Here is a 13,058-nt window from a genome sequence, read left to right as displayed (position 1 = left end):
TGACTATTGTCGCCAGGAAATGTCCCGCCATCACAGGATCATTGTAGGGACCTGATTTAAAACAGAAAAGCAGGCTGATTTAGTATAATTAACATTTCGTTGCTGATAGTATGGATTGTTTAATTTAAATATATATATATATTTATTATTATTATATATTTTTTTTAAACGGTATCCTTATTATCCACCTGTACAGCAGGTGGTGGAATGCACATATAATTGTTGCAAACGCCATTATACCAAAGAAGAAGACTTCTGTCGATGGGCAATTCCAAAGCGGAAGTGGACCATTGAGACTGAGGAGAGAAAAGGAGGGAGGGGAGAGAGGAAACGTTGCATGCTGAAGAGCGGGAGGTTGGGTTGACTCGACCCATACATTTCACATTTAGAATAATTTATGATACATTTATTTTGCAGATGGTTGTTAGAGTTAGAACAACATATAAGCTATATCGTAGTTTATTGACTGAAAACAAGGAGTTGATTGTGTCCGGGTGAGTTGCTAGCCAGCTAGTAGCTAACTAGCGCCCGCCCCGACCGCAGCATCCGCACCGAAGCACTACGTTAGCAAGCCATCATTGGTCGCACACGCACATCGGAGCCGTGCAGCCTCCGTGCGCGAGGGAATATTCTGGTTATATTGGCAACAATTAACCATCATCAGAGACCTCCAGGTAAGTGGGTAGGGTACTGGCGGTTTCACGGATTGACTGACCCTTGTCCGATGGGCGTGCCTTGTGTGTTGCTCGGGAGAGAGAACAGCGACAGTCCGCAGTGATTACTGGTGCTTACTTGGTCGTCTGGCTTGGGCCGTGAAAATGAAGCGCATATGCCACGATTTCATAATTCAAACTCAATTTAAGCTTTCTGAATTGCTAGCACTTAGCAACAACTCATGATTGTAAAGTTATTATCAGTAGTCGATTCATATTGTTGTGCTCAATTCCAGCCCGTTGGCTTCATATAAGCTGTTGTCATTAGATACTCGCTTCCTGGCCTGCCTGTCTGTGTGGGGCCTCCCTAGTGAGCAGGCGTTGTTATCTCCACCTCCATCAGCACTCGCTCTGTGCACAGCAGGGGACTGAAAGCCAGTCGCTAGCCTCATCAACTGTCTGACAATAACCTACCAGATTACATTATTCTTCAGGACATATTAAAGGACATGGCTATTATTTTAATTGTGTGTGTGTGATTTAACTCCTCTGTGTCTCTGATAGGATGAGTGGTGATGAGATTAACCCCGCAGCAGTGGCCCAGGCAGTAGAGGACGTACAGGGAGACGACCGCTGGATGTCCCAGGTTAGTCTACCTTACTGCTAGCCTTGGATTTTGATTCTTAGTTCTATTACACATAAAAGAGTTATTGGACGAAGGCCTCTTCTGTACGGGGGAGTTTTTTAAAGAGCCCTACGCTTGGTCTGAACATTAACACATTGCGGGCGGTATGGTTTTGGAAAAATAAGGACCTTATCTTTCATATCCCCAAGAAATAATTTTCAAAAAACAGAAGGTTAAATTGATACACACCTTTTTTTATAGGGTTATTGTTCCCACATGGCCATATTTCCATGTTGCTGTGCTACTAGATTACGGAAGACTGAGTGGACTATTGTGCTAATTTTCTATCTGCGTCTCGAACACCTGTGTGTAAACCAGAAGACGGACGCCTCAAACATAATGCTGGGGAATATGGCCATAATGCTGGGGAATATTTAAACTTAATATATTTATATACACACATATGACCAATTCATGAGATGCAGTATCGTTTTTTTCTAAAAGCTTTGTTGCACAGTTCATTTCAAACAGTCAGGAATAATCTAATGAATTCTGTGCTTGTAAAATTATATATAGGCCAAAATATAAGCCTTCCACAACAATAAGACTCGCTAATGATGTAATTTGTTTAACCAGGCTTTCAAGTCTATAAAAAAAGTGTTTAATTTTTTTACACATTTAACCAGAGCTATGCACATCCATTAACAATGGCCAACTTCTGGTAGCAGGCATTCTAGAACATTAACACAGGTCTCATAAATCTCTTAGCACAAGCCCACGTGAGTAGCAAGCTAATCTTATATACTTAACAAAAATATAAATGCAACAATTTCAAAGATTTTACTGAGTTACAGTTCATATAAGGAAATCAGTCAATTGAAATAAATTCATTAGGCCCTAATCTACAGATTTCACATAACTGGGAATACAGATATGCATCTGTTGGACACAGAATACCTTCAAAGGAAGAGGTGTGGATCAGAACCGGTCAGTATCTGGTGTGACCACCATTAGCCTCATGCCGTGAGACCCATCTCACATAGAGTTGATCAGGCTGTTGATTGTGGCCTGTGGAATGTTGTCCCACTCCTCTTTAATGGCTGTGCGAAGTTGCTGAATATTGGCGGGACACGCTGTCGTATACGTCCATCCCGAGAATCCCAAACATGTTCAATGTGTGGCATGTCTGGTGAGTATGCAGGCCATTAAAGAATTGCTACATTTTCAGCTTCCAGAATTGAATGGCATGACAATGTGCATCAGGATATCATCACGGTATCTCTGTGCATTCAAATTGCCATTGATAAACTGCTATTGTGTTCATTGTTCATAGCTTATGTCTGCCCATACCATAACCCCACCGCCACCATGTGGCACTCTGTTCACAACGTCGACATCAGCAAACCATTTACCCACACGGCACCATACATGTGGTCTGCAGTTGTGAGGCTGGTTGAAGGTACTGCCATATTTTTGGGTTCTTTTTTTAATTTCAGCTCATGAAACATGGGACCAACACGACATGTTGTTTTAAATTTTTGTTCAGTGTGTTTAGTCTAGCCAACTTGGATCTATTTGCTTGCTAACGAGGCAAAACAGTTGAACTGGGGGGAGTATACCATCTACTGTATCTTGCATATGCTGCTCTGTACCATCACTCATTCATATATCTTTATGTACATATTCTTTATCCCCTTACACTTGTGTATAAGACAGTAGTTTTGGAATTGTTAGTTAGATTACTTGTTGGTTATTACTGCATTGTCGGAACTAGAAGCACAAGCATTTCGCTACACTCGCATTAACATCTGCTAACCATGTGTATGTGACAAATAGAACTTTATTTGATTTGAACTGTTATGTATACACCTTCCTGTCAGTCCAACTGAACAGCATGCTAGCCTGTCCACAGATGTTGAAGTCAAATGGCCTACCCAGATAAGAAGATGCCCAGTTCTCAGAATGAGAACGAGTTGCCAATTCCTGATTATAAATGAGTCTTTATGCTCATTGCACAGTTCTAAATCACAGACTAGACAGCTAGCACTTAAGTCTAAAATTCTGCTAGTGGTACCGCAATGCCACGTGCAACAGAAACCGAGCATTCATTTTCCACAATCATGTACATTGATACTCATTTTGGTAGGGTCTGCTGTGTTCTGTAGTTTGGGTATCGTTAGAACGGTTTAGTTCTCCTTTATTACAGTAAAATAATGTCTAAGCGTTTCGGTGTCCATATGACCCATTCTGTTGGACCAATCCTCAAATGCAAATATTGAGTTTAAACTAACTGCTTGTTGTCAGAAAGAAGTAATCTTACATTGTTGTGAGTGGGAGGGCCTCGGTGTCTGTGTGAGATGGAAGGTACACAGTGCAGAAGGGGCTTGGGGTCTGTGTGAGATGGAAGGTACACAGTGCGGGAGGGGCTTGGGGTCTGTGTGAGATGGAAGGTACACAGTGCGGGAGGGGCTTGGGGTCTGTGTGAGATGGAAGGTACACAGTGCGGGAGGGGCTTGGGGTCTGTGTGAGATGGAAGGTACACAGTGCGGAAGGGGCTTGGGGTCTGTGTGAGATGGAAGGTACACAGTGCGGAAGGGGCTTGGGGTCTGTGTGAGATGGAAGGTACACAGTGCAGAAGGGGCGAAGGCGAGACCAAAAATACTTTTTTTAAGTATCTTGATTCTTGCGATACAGGCATTTGGAACATTGTGCTAAAACACAAATTCATTTGATATATCGCCCAGCCCTACACAAACGTGTTGTCACTGAAAAATACTGTCGGCTGCAACTGTTAAAACAGTGTACAGTAAGTGTGAATTTAGCATTTGTGAAATTATTTTGTTTTGATATGAGAGTGTTTCCAGAATTACCGCAATTGAGAATTGTTTCACGTTTAGATGGAGTTTCTGGCTATCAGAGAACGGTTGATTGTCAATGAGAATGAATTCCATTATCTTGGCTTTAATGGATTACGCCTTTGAGTTCCCTCGCTGAAATTGTCTTACTCTTTCAAATGACTGCTCAATGTTGGCATTTTTAGCTAATATCAGCCCATTCCGATATGTTCACCAATTTATATTGTGCTTCTCTAATTTGTATTATTATTGTTGGGCATAAGACTGTAAAAATACTAGCAAATCAACTCCAAGAGAAACATTTTGTAAATCTGTTCCAAAGTATTCCCACGCATAATAGAGATACTGTATGTGATCATATACAAAAAATGGAATGAATGTTTTAATTCAGATAGTATATGTGTTTGGGCTTCTTGCAGTCGGTCCGGCCCCCTGACCATCCCCTCAAAATAATGTTTTTCCCCACAGCTGAATCTACTTGATGATCCCTAGCATAGAGGATGCCTAACATGGCTGAATCTACTTGATGATCCCTAGCATAGAGGATACCTAACATGGCTGAATCTACTTGATGATCCCTAGCATAGAGGATACCTAACATGGCTGAATCTACTTGATGATCCCTAGCATAGAGGATACCTAACATGGCTGAATCTACTTGATGATCCCTAGCATAGAGGATACCTAACATGGCTGAATCTACTTGATGATCCCTAGCATAGAGGATACCTAACATGGCTGAATCTACTTGATGATCCCTAGCATAGAGGATACCTAACATGGCTGAAACAAGAGTCATGACCCTCCTATGTTCATCTCTATGTCCACCATTGTGTAACATTATCTTGTTGTGTAGCAGTGTCTGCCTGGTGATGATGACATGTGTTTGTGCAGCACACACGGTTTGTTCAGGAGTGTAAGGACGCGGAGCCGGAGGTGCTGTTTATAGGAGACTCCATGGTGCAGCTAATGCAGCAGTACGAGGTGAGGGAGGACAGCTGCCTGTGTATACATACTGTGTTATGTCACTTAGAATCCTGTGTGTGTTGACCTCAGTGCACGTGTTAGTTTTTCTTTGTGCTATGACCCTGGTGTTTTTCATAACAACAACTAAGTCCAAACATTGTTAAAATAAAATAAACAAAAACAGTACCAGTCAAAGTTTGGACACTCATTCAAGGGTTTTCCTTTATTTATTTTTTTACTATTTTCTACATTGTAGAATAATAGTGAAGACACAAAATCTATGAAAAAACACATGTAATCATGTAGTAACCAAAAGTGTTAAACAAATCAAAATATATTTTAGATTTTTCAAAGTAGCCACCCTTTGCCTTGAGAGCTTTGCACACACTTGGTATTCTCTTAACCAGCTTCATTAGGTAGTCACCTGGAATGTATTTAAATTAACTGGTGTGCCTTGTTAAAAGTTAATTTGTGGAATTTCTTTCCTTAATGCATTTGATCCAATCAGTTGTGTTGTGACAAGTTAGCCCTATTTGGTAAAAGACCAAGTCCATATTATGGTGATAATCTGGAAAATTTCAAGATTCTTCAAGTGCAGTCACAAAAGCCATCAAGCGATATAATGAAACTGGCTCTCATGAGGACCGCCACAGGAAAGGAACACCCAAAGTTACCTCTGCTGCAGAGGATAAGTTCATTAGAGTTAACTGCACCTCGGATTGCAGCCCAAATAAATGCTTCAGAGTTGAAGTAACCGACACATCTCAACAGCACCTATTCAAAGGAGACTGCATGAATCACGCCTTGACGGTCGAATTGCTGCAAATAAATCACGACTAAAGGACACCAATAAGAAGATACTTGCTTAGGTCAAGAAACACGAGCAATGGACATTAGACCGGTGGGAAACTGTCCTTTGGTCTGTTGAGTCCAAATTTGAGGTTTTTAGTTCCAACTGCCGTGTCTGTGAGATGCAGAGTAGGTGAACGGATGATCTCCACACTTGTGGTTCCCATCGTGAAGTATGGAGGAGGATGTGTGATGGTGCTCTATCTGGTGACACTAGTGATTTATTTAGAATTCAAGACACACTTAACCAGCATGGCTACAACAGCATTCTGCAGCGATACGCCATCCCATCTGGTTTTCACTTACTGGGACTATAATTTGTTTTCCCACAGGAGAATGACCCAACACACCTCTAGGCTGTGTACAGGCTATTTGACCAAGAAGGAAAGTAATGGAGGGCAGCATCGGATGACCTGACCATAACCCAATAAGTTGAACCGCAGCGTGACGGAAAGCAGCCAACAAGTGCTGAGTATACTCCGACTGTTGGAAAAGCATTCCATGTGAAGCTGGTTGAGAGAATGCCAGGAGTGTGCAAAGCTGTCATAAAGGCAAAGGGTAGCTACTTTGAAGAATCTAAAATATATTTGGATTTGTTCAACACTTAAACTTTTTTTTATTTTTTATTACAACATAATTACATGTGTTAGTTCATAGTTTTGATGTCTTTACTATTATTCTACAATGTAGAAAATAGTAAAAATAAAGAAAAACCCTTGAATCAGGCGTCAACCCCCCCGCCACAAAGATGTACTTTTCCATGACCCAGGAGTTCTCCATGCTCCTCCTGAAAACAATCTATTCATACTAAGATTGTACATTACTATTTCATATAATTAGAATCTCAAATCACTAAAAACAGATCAGGCATGTAGAAATAATGGACCTATTTTTTTAAAGTCTTTTGAGAACTAACAATCACCATAATAAAAGCTAGACGGGGAGAATTGAACATTCCCAAAATATTGAATTTAGCAGTATTGATTTTATGTTTCAGCAAAAAGAACACCATAGACATAGCAAAACTGCAACATTTTGGGGCCTCCAGAGTGGTGCAGTGGTCGAGTCGTGCATCGCAGTGCAAGTTGTGTCACTAGAGTTCCTGGTTCAAGGCCAGGCTCTGTCGCAGCCGGCCACGACCGGGAGACCCATGGGGCGGCTCAAAATTGGCCCATAGTCGTCCGGGTTAAGGGAGGGTTTGGCCGGCAGGGATGTCCTTGTCCCATCGCGCTCTAGTGACTCCTGTGGCGGGCTGGGCGCATGCACGCTGACACGGTTGCCAGGTGTACAGTGTTTCCTCTTGACACATTGGTGTGACTGGCTTCCGGGTTAAGCGGGCATTGTGTCAAGAAGCAGTGCGGTTTCGTGTTTCAGAGGACGCACGGCTTTCGACTTTCGCTTCTCCTGAGTCCGTTCAGGAGTTGCTGCGATGAGACAAGACTAGCTACCAATTTGGATGCCATAAAATTGGGAAGAATAAGGTCAAATGTGAGCTCTATGGCAAAATGTGTAGAATTGCGAGAAATTCACTTTTAAAACTGCAAACATTTCTCCTACACTGCCAGGATGGGGGCTTCTAAAATTCAGACTGGCTGACCAAACCTATAGCCACACCCATCACCTAAGCCCCTTTTTGTTCCAGAAAAAAACCCTGTGTGTGTCCACAGATCTGGCGGGAGCTTTTCTCTCCACTGCACGCGCTCAACTTTGGAATCGGGGGAGACACCACCTGTAATGTGCTGTGGAGGCTGCAGAATGGAGAACTGGACAACATCAGGCCCAAGGTGAGATTCAACTGGGCCAGCACAGGCCCTGAGAGGGAAAGAGCACAGCACAGGGGGACAGTTTTGTTCCTGTAATGAATTTCATCCAGATTAGAACACCTAATCAATACCTCATTGGTCCCCTCCAGGTGACGGTGGTGTGGGTAGGAACCAACAATCACAGGCACTCAGCTGAGCAAGTTGCAGGGGGAATCCTTGCAATTGCACAGCTGCTCACCTCCCGTCTTCCAAAGACTAAGGTTGTTGTTCTGGTAAGTGAAGGTTTTCATTTTTTTTTTGTCTACAGTGTATCTGGAGTATAACATTTCAATCTCATGCAGTGTTTGCATTCAGAAAGTTTGCATTATCACCTCAGTGTCAATACTATGAGCATGTGCAGTGGGGAGAACAAGTATTTGATACACTGCTGATTTTGCAGGTGTTCATACTTATAATGAGGTCTGTAGAGGTCTGTAATTTTTATCATAGGTACACTTCAAATGAGACGGAATCTAAAACAAAAATCCAGAAAATCACATTGTATGATTTAAGTAATTCATTTGCATTTTATTGCATGACATAAGTATTTGATACATCAGAAAAGCAGAACTTAATATTTGGTACAGAAACCTTTGTTTCAATTACAGAGATCATACATTTCCTGTAGTTCTTGACCAGGTTTGCACACACTGCAGCAGGGATTTTGGCCCACTCCTCCATACAGACCTTCTCCAGATCCTTCAGGTTTCGGGGTTGTCGCTGGGCAATACGGACTTTCAGCTCCCTCCAAAGATTTTCTATTGTCGTCCTGTCCCCTTTGCAGAAAAGCATCCACAAAGAATGATGTTTCCACCTCCATGCTTCACGGTTGGGATGATGTTCTTGGGGTTGTACTTAAACTTCTTCTTCCTCCAAACACAGCGAGTGGAGTTTAGACCAAAAAGGTCTACATTTTTGTCTCATCAGACCACATGACCTTCTCCCATTCCTCCTCTGGATCAACCAGATGGTCATTGGCAAACTTCAGACGGGCCTGGACATGCGCTGGCTTGAGCAGGGGGACCTTGCGTGCGCTGCAGGATTTTAATCCATGACGGCGAAGTGTGTTACTAATGGTTTTCTTTGAGACTGTGGTCCCAGCTCTCATCAAGTCATTGACCAGGTCCTGCCGTGTAGTTCTGGGCTGATCCCTCACCTTCCTCATGATCATTGATGCCCCACGAGGTGAGATCTTGAATGGAGCAGACCAACGGTGATTAACCATCTTGAACTCCTTCCATTTTCTAATAATTGCGCCAACAGTTGTTGCCTTCTCACCAAGCTGCTTGCCTATTGTCCTGTAGCCCATCCCAGCCTTGTGCAGGTCTACAATTGTATCCCTGATGTCCTTACACAGCGCTCTGGTCTTGGCCATTGTGGAGAGGTTGGAGTCTGTTTGATTGAGTGTGTGGACAGGTGTCTTTTACACAGGTAACAAGTTCAAACAGTTGCAGTTAATACAGGTAATGAGTGGAGAACAGGAGGGCTTCTTAAAGAAAAATTAACAGGTCTGTGAGAGACGGAATTATTACTGGTTGGTAGGTGATCATATACTTATGTCATGCAATAAAATGCAAATGAATTACTTAAAAATCATACAATGTGATTTTCTGGATTTTTGTTTTAGATTCTGTCTCTCACAGTTGAAGTGTACCTATGATAAAAATTACAGACCTCTACATGCTTTGTAAGTAGGAAACACTGCCGATTTTGCAGGTTATCAAATACTTGTTCGCCCCACTGTATATTAGAATCAGGCTTGGGCTCAATTCAGAATTGAATTGAGGATGCTTCATATATTTTAAATGTTTATTAGAGTTGAATCGAAGCAGGATACAGATATACAATTTGAGTTTGAATTTAAGGAAATAACATCAAACATGTTATATAAATGCATATAAAATATTGTTGAAACAGTAGATTTCAGGACAAACTCTTAAAATAATGATCAAGGAAAACAAAATATATACACTACCGTTCAAAAGTTTGGTGTCACTTGTTTTTGCAGGAAAAGCACACAAAAATTGGACATTAAAATATATTGATCAGAAATACAGTGTAGACATTGTTAATGTTGTAAAGATTTTTAATGGAATATCTACATAATGTACAGAGGCCCATTATCAGCAACCATCACTCCTGTGTTCCAATGTCAAGTTGTGTTAGCTAATCCAAGTTTATCATTTTAAAAGGCTAATTGATCATTAGAAAACCCTTTTGCAATTTGGTTAGCACAGCTGAAAACTGTTGTCCTGATTTTAAAGAAGCAATAAAATTGGCCTTCTTTAGACTAGTTGAGTATCTGGGGTATCAGCATTTGTGGGTTCGATTACAGGCTCAAAATAGCCAAAAACAAAGGACTTTCTTCTGCTACTCGTCAGCCTATTATTCTTCTGAGAAATGAAGGCTATTCCATGTGAGAAATTGCCAAGAAACTGAATCCCGTACAACGCTGTGTACTATTCCCTTCACAGAACAGTGCAAACTGATTCTGAATTGTGCCCAACCCTGATTTAGGATGCATTTACAGATGTTTGTCCTTTTAGTAACTAACCTCTTCTGTCTGTAAATCTCAGGGTCTGTTGGCACGGGGTGACGGGCCCAACCCTCTGCGGGAGAAGAACGCGGCGGTGAATGGCTTCCTGCGCTCCTGGCTGCCGCGGCTGGGCCAGGCCCAGTTCCTGGACGTGGGGGCGGGCTTTGTGCACTCTGACGGGACCATCTCCACACGGGACATGTTTGATTTCCTGCACCTGACGGCGGCGGGCTACCGGGCCATCGCCAAGCCCCTCAGTGACCTACTGCTGCAGATACTGGATGAGACGCCTGAGGAGAAGAGGGCCTCGCTGGTCTGAGGGCCACACCCCAGGGGCCACACAGCCAGGGACATGCTTCACTGACTCCCTCCTTCTGTTGGGGAGTAGCTGGAAGTTTCCCCAAACCACTATTCCAGGGTCTGGTCCTAGATCTGTGGTTAGGGGCAACTTCTACCTGGAGTCTCTACTGGGAACAGGGGAGGGGGGCATAGTCAGGGGTGAGGCATGCTCCTGTCTGGGGAAGGGGTCAGATCAAGATGTCACTCACATGAGGGGGCTGGGCCAAGCAGAGAGAATGGGCACTCTCATGTGAGTGGAACTGAAACTGCAGGAGGGAGAGTGCATGGGATCATGTGCATGTGTGCGGGGTGACTGTGTGGAGAGAGTCAACAATTTCCAGAGAGATATACATACATGCTGTAGCAGCAACAGTAGCACTTGCAGTCAGAGAGATCTGATAGAGAGAGAGATGGGACATTTCTGAAGTACACCTGCACAAGCATTATGGAGAGGCCAGTGGCACACATGCATAGACCCCCCCCCCAAAAAAAAAAACACACACACTGTAGTAGACTGTAAAATGTTGAGTTTTGCCATATGAAATGTAAAGTAGCTTCCTACTTGGTCACAGCTTAGCTGCACAGTAATAAGCACTCTGATGCGTTCTCTCTCAGAAATCAGTTTGAGTTGGCTCCATATGCCCCAACGGACTTTTTAAAAGCTCTAAATTACCATCTGAGGACCAACTGCGAAATATTCTCTCCTCCCCCTCTCTCTGCTTTGACACACACACAGCAGTGAAGTCAAAGCTATCTTCCCGTAATGGCCTTCTGCCATACACACACTGTCAGACACTGCCTCTCTTACACATAGAAAAAACTGTAACTAAAATCCTTGCACTTTCTCTCTCCTGCCCACTCTCGCCGCTCTTCATTTTTGTCCTTATTTTGTCTTGTTGTGTAGTATACAGATCCCCCACCCAGCCCTGGCCACACTACCACCTGCCTCCTAACACATGACATTGTCGCAGGACGACTTAAACAGTAGCATCGTGATAAAGCTCTTGACACACAACATTGATTGAATTTACTAGTCTACTACACTAAAAACCAACCACAGGTCACGTAGAGAATGTCATGTGTTTGACCTTTCAACCCTGTTTTGTTTCCTGGTGCAGTTGAACTGAAGTGGTTCGAGGTCCTCTTGCTGAGCATCGACTGCTCTCATGTTATAACCGTCTACACGTATTCTTGCGCCATGTTGATCTACATTCTGTATACGCGCGTGTGAGTAAACCTTAAACATAGCTGGAGGTGAGAAGTGTGTTTGTCACTTACGTTTGAGTCTGTGCATTGGTTGTATGACTGTTTAGAAATGGCCCATTTGTATATAATACATATATATATGTGTGTGTGTGTGTGAAGCTTGGATAGATGGCCTTGTGTTGCGAATGTGGTAGTGTTTGTAAGAGAATGACCATTAGTGAGCATCTGTATTTGGTGCAAACTGTGCACTATATCTGGCTTATTGTCACATGCTGAGAAGATGGCGCATTCCAATAAAGGACCATGGATGTATATCATTTGTGGTGTTGCTTCATTTCAGTTGTATTTAAGGTGTAAATGTGGGGGGAAAGGTATTGTATCATCAAGGTTTGTGATTAACAGATTAGTATCTGTGATTGTCACTGCATAATTAACTTGCAGGAGTCCCATTTAACCTCTAGAAGGAGCCATTTTATGTGCACTCCAAGTGGGACAGACCTCTTACTGTCAATGGGACAGACACTGATGGCTTGTCTCAAGAAATGACTTCCTTTCCAAGGCTATTGGATAGGAAACGTCAAGCAAACGCTTGCACAGTTTATGGTAAAACTGTTACGCAGATAAATCTGGTAATTATCAGTGATATTGTGAGGGAGCGAAGAGGGTTGTCTTGCTGTTTTAAGAACTCTTGAATAAACCCCCTCCCTTATCCCTGGCTGACAATTACGAGTTACCTGTTGGATATCTCTGCTGCTATGGTGTGGTGGTGGTTTGCACAATTTATGATGGAACCTTTACTAAGGCTCACAACAGAAATGGTACAAATGAGAGGATAAAGGTAGTCAAATTGAAGAAATAAATGAAATAGCTTGTTGCCAAAACTATTATATTGGTGTCCATTAATGCACATCAGCAATAGAACGAGGATTCACTTTGACTAGAAGTTAATAGTACCATTCAAATTACTGCACCAATAGGAAGACACCATTTCTGTTTTACTGTAACTGATAAATTGCTATGGCTAACATGGTACTTGGAAGTCAGTCTTATCACTCCTCTGTCCCCTCACCACTGAAAGAAGAGGGGGGAAGGTTCATGAGATGCGGTTCATGGAGCATTATACAGTAGTCTGAGGTAAGACAGGGCGTATAGGTTGTTGGTCCATTTCTTCAACATGATCCGGTCTATATTATCAAACATACATTAGTAATGGAAACACAGACTCTG

The 13,058-nt window shown here is 42.6% G+C and overlaps 1 protein-coding gene across 2 annotated transcripts; it reads left to right on the top strand.

The window, feature by feature from the left end:
* Positions 1 to 276: 276 nt before the first annotated feature.
* LOC135550570 (platelet-activating factor acetylhydrolase IB subunit alpha2-like) lies at positions 277 to 12,143 on the top strand. 2 transcript variants are annotated; one of them, XM_064981505.1, is made up of 6 exons: positions 278 to 674; positions 1,218 to 1,299; positions 5,028 to 5,117; positions 7,616 to 7,732; positions 7,861 to 7,983; positions 10,327 to 12,143. In XM_064981505.1, exons 2-6 carry the CDS (start codon positions 1,219 to 1,221, stop codon positions 10,603 to 10,605), a joined length of 690 nt encoding a protein of 229 aa, XP_064837577.1. In that variant the 5' UTR covers positions 278 to 674; position 1,218; the 3' UTR covers positions 10,606 to 12,143. The 2 variants fall into 2 exon arrangements, with proteins under 2 accessions (XP_064837578.1, XP_064837577.1); XM_064981506.1 differs by lacking the exon at positions 5,028 to 5,117 and having other exon boundaries at positions 277 to 674.
* The last annotated feature ends 915 nt before the right edge of the window (positions 12,144 to 13,058 follow it).

This window comes from Oncorhynchus masou, chromosome 12, assembly GCF_036934945.1.
Source record: "Oncorhynchus masou masou isolate Uvic2021 chromosome 12, UVic_Omas_1.1, whole genome shotgun sequence".
NCBI classification, from domain to species: domain Eukaryota; kingdom Metazoa; phylum Chordata; class Actinopteri; order Salmoniformes; family Salmonidae; genus Oncorhynchus; species Oncorhynchus masou.
Note: the sequence above shows the minus strand (reverse complement) of the source record. Positions and strands in the feature narration are given on the sequence as shown.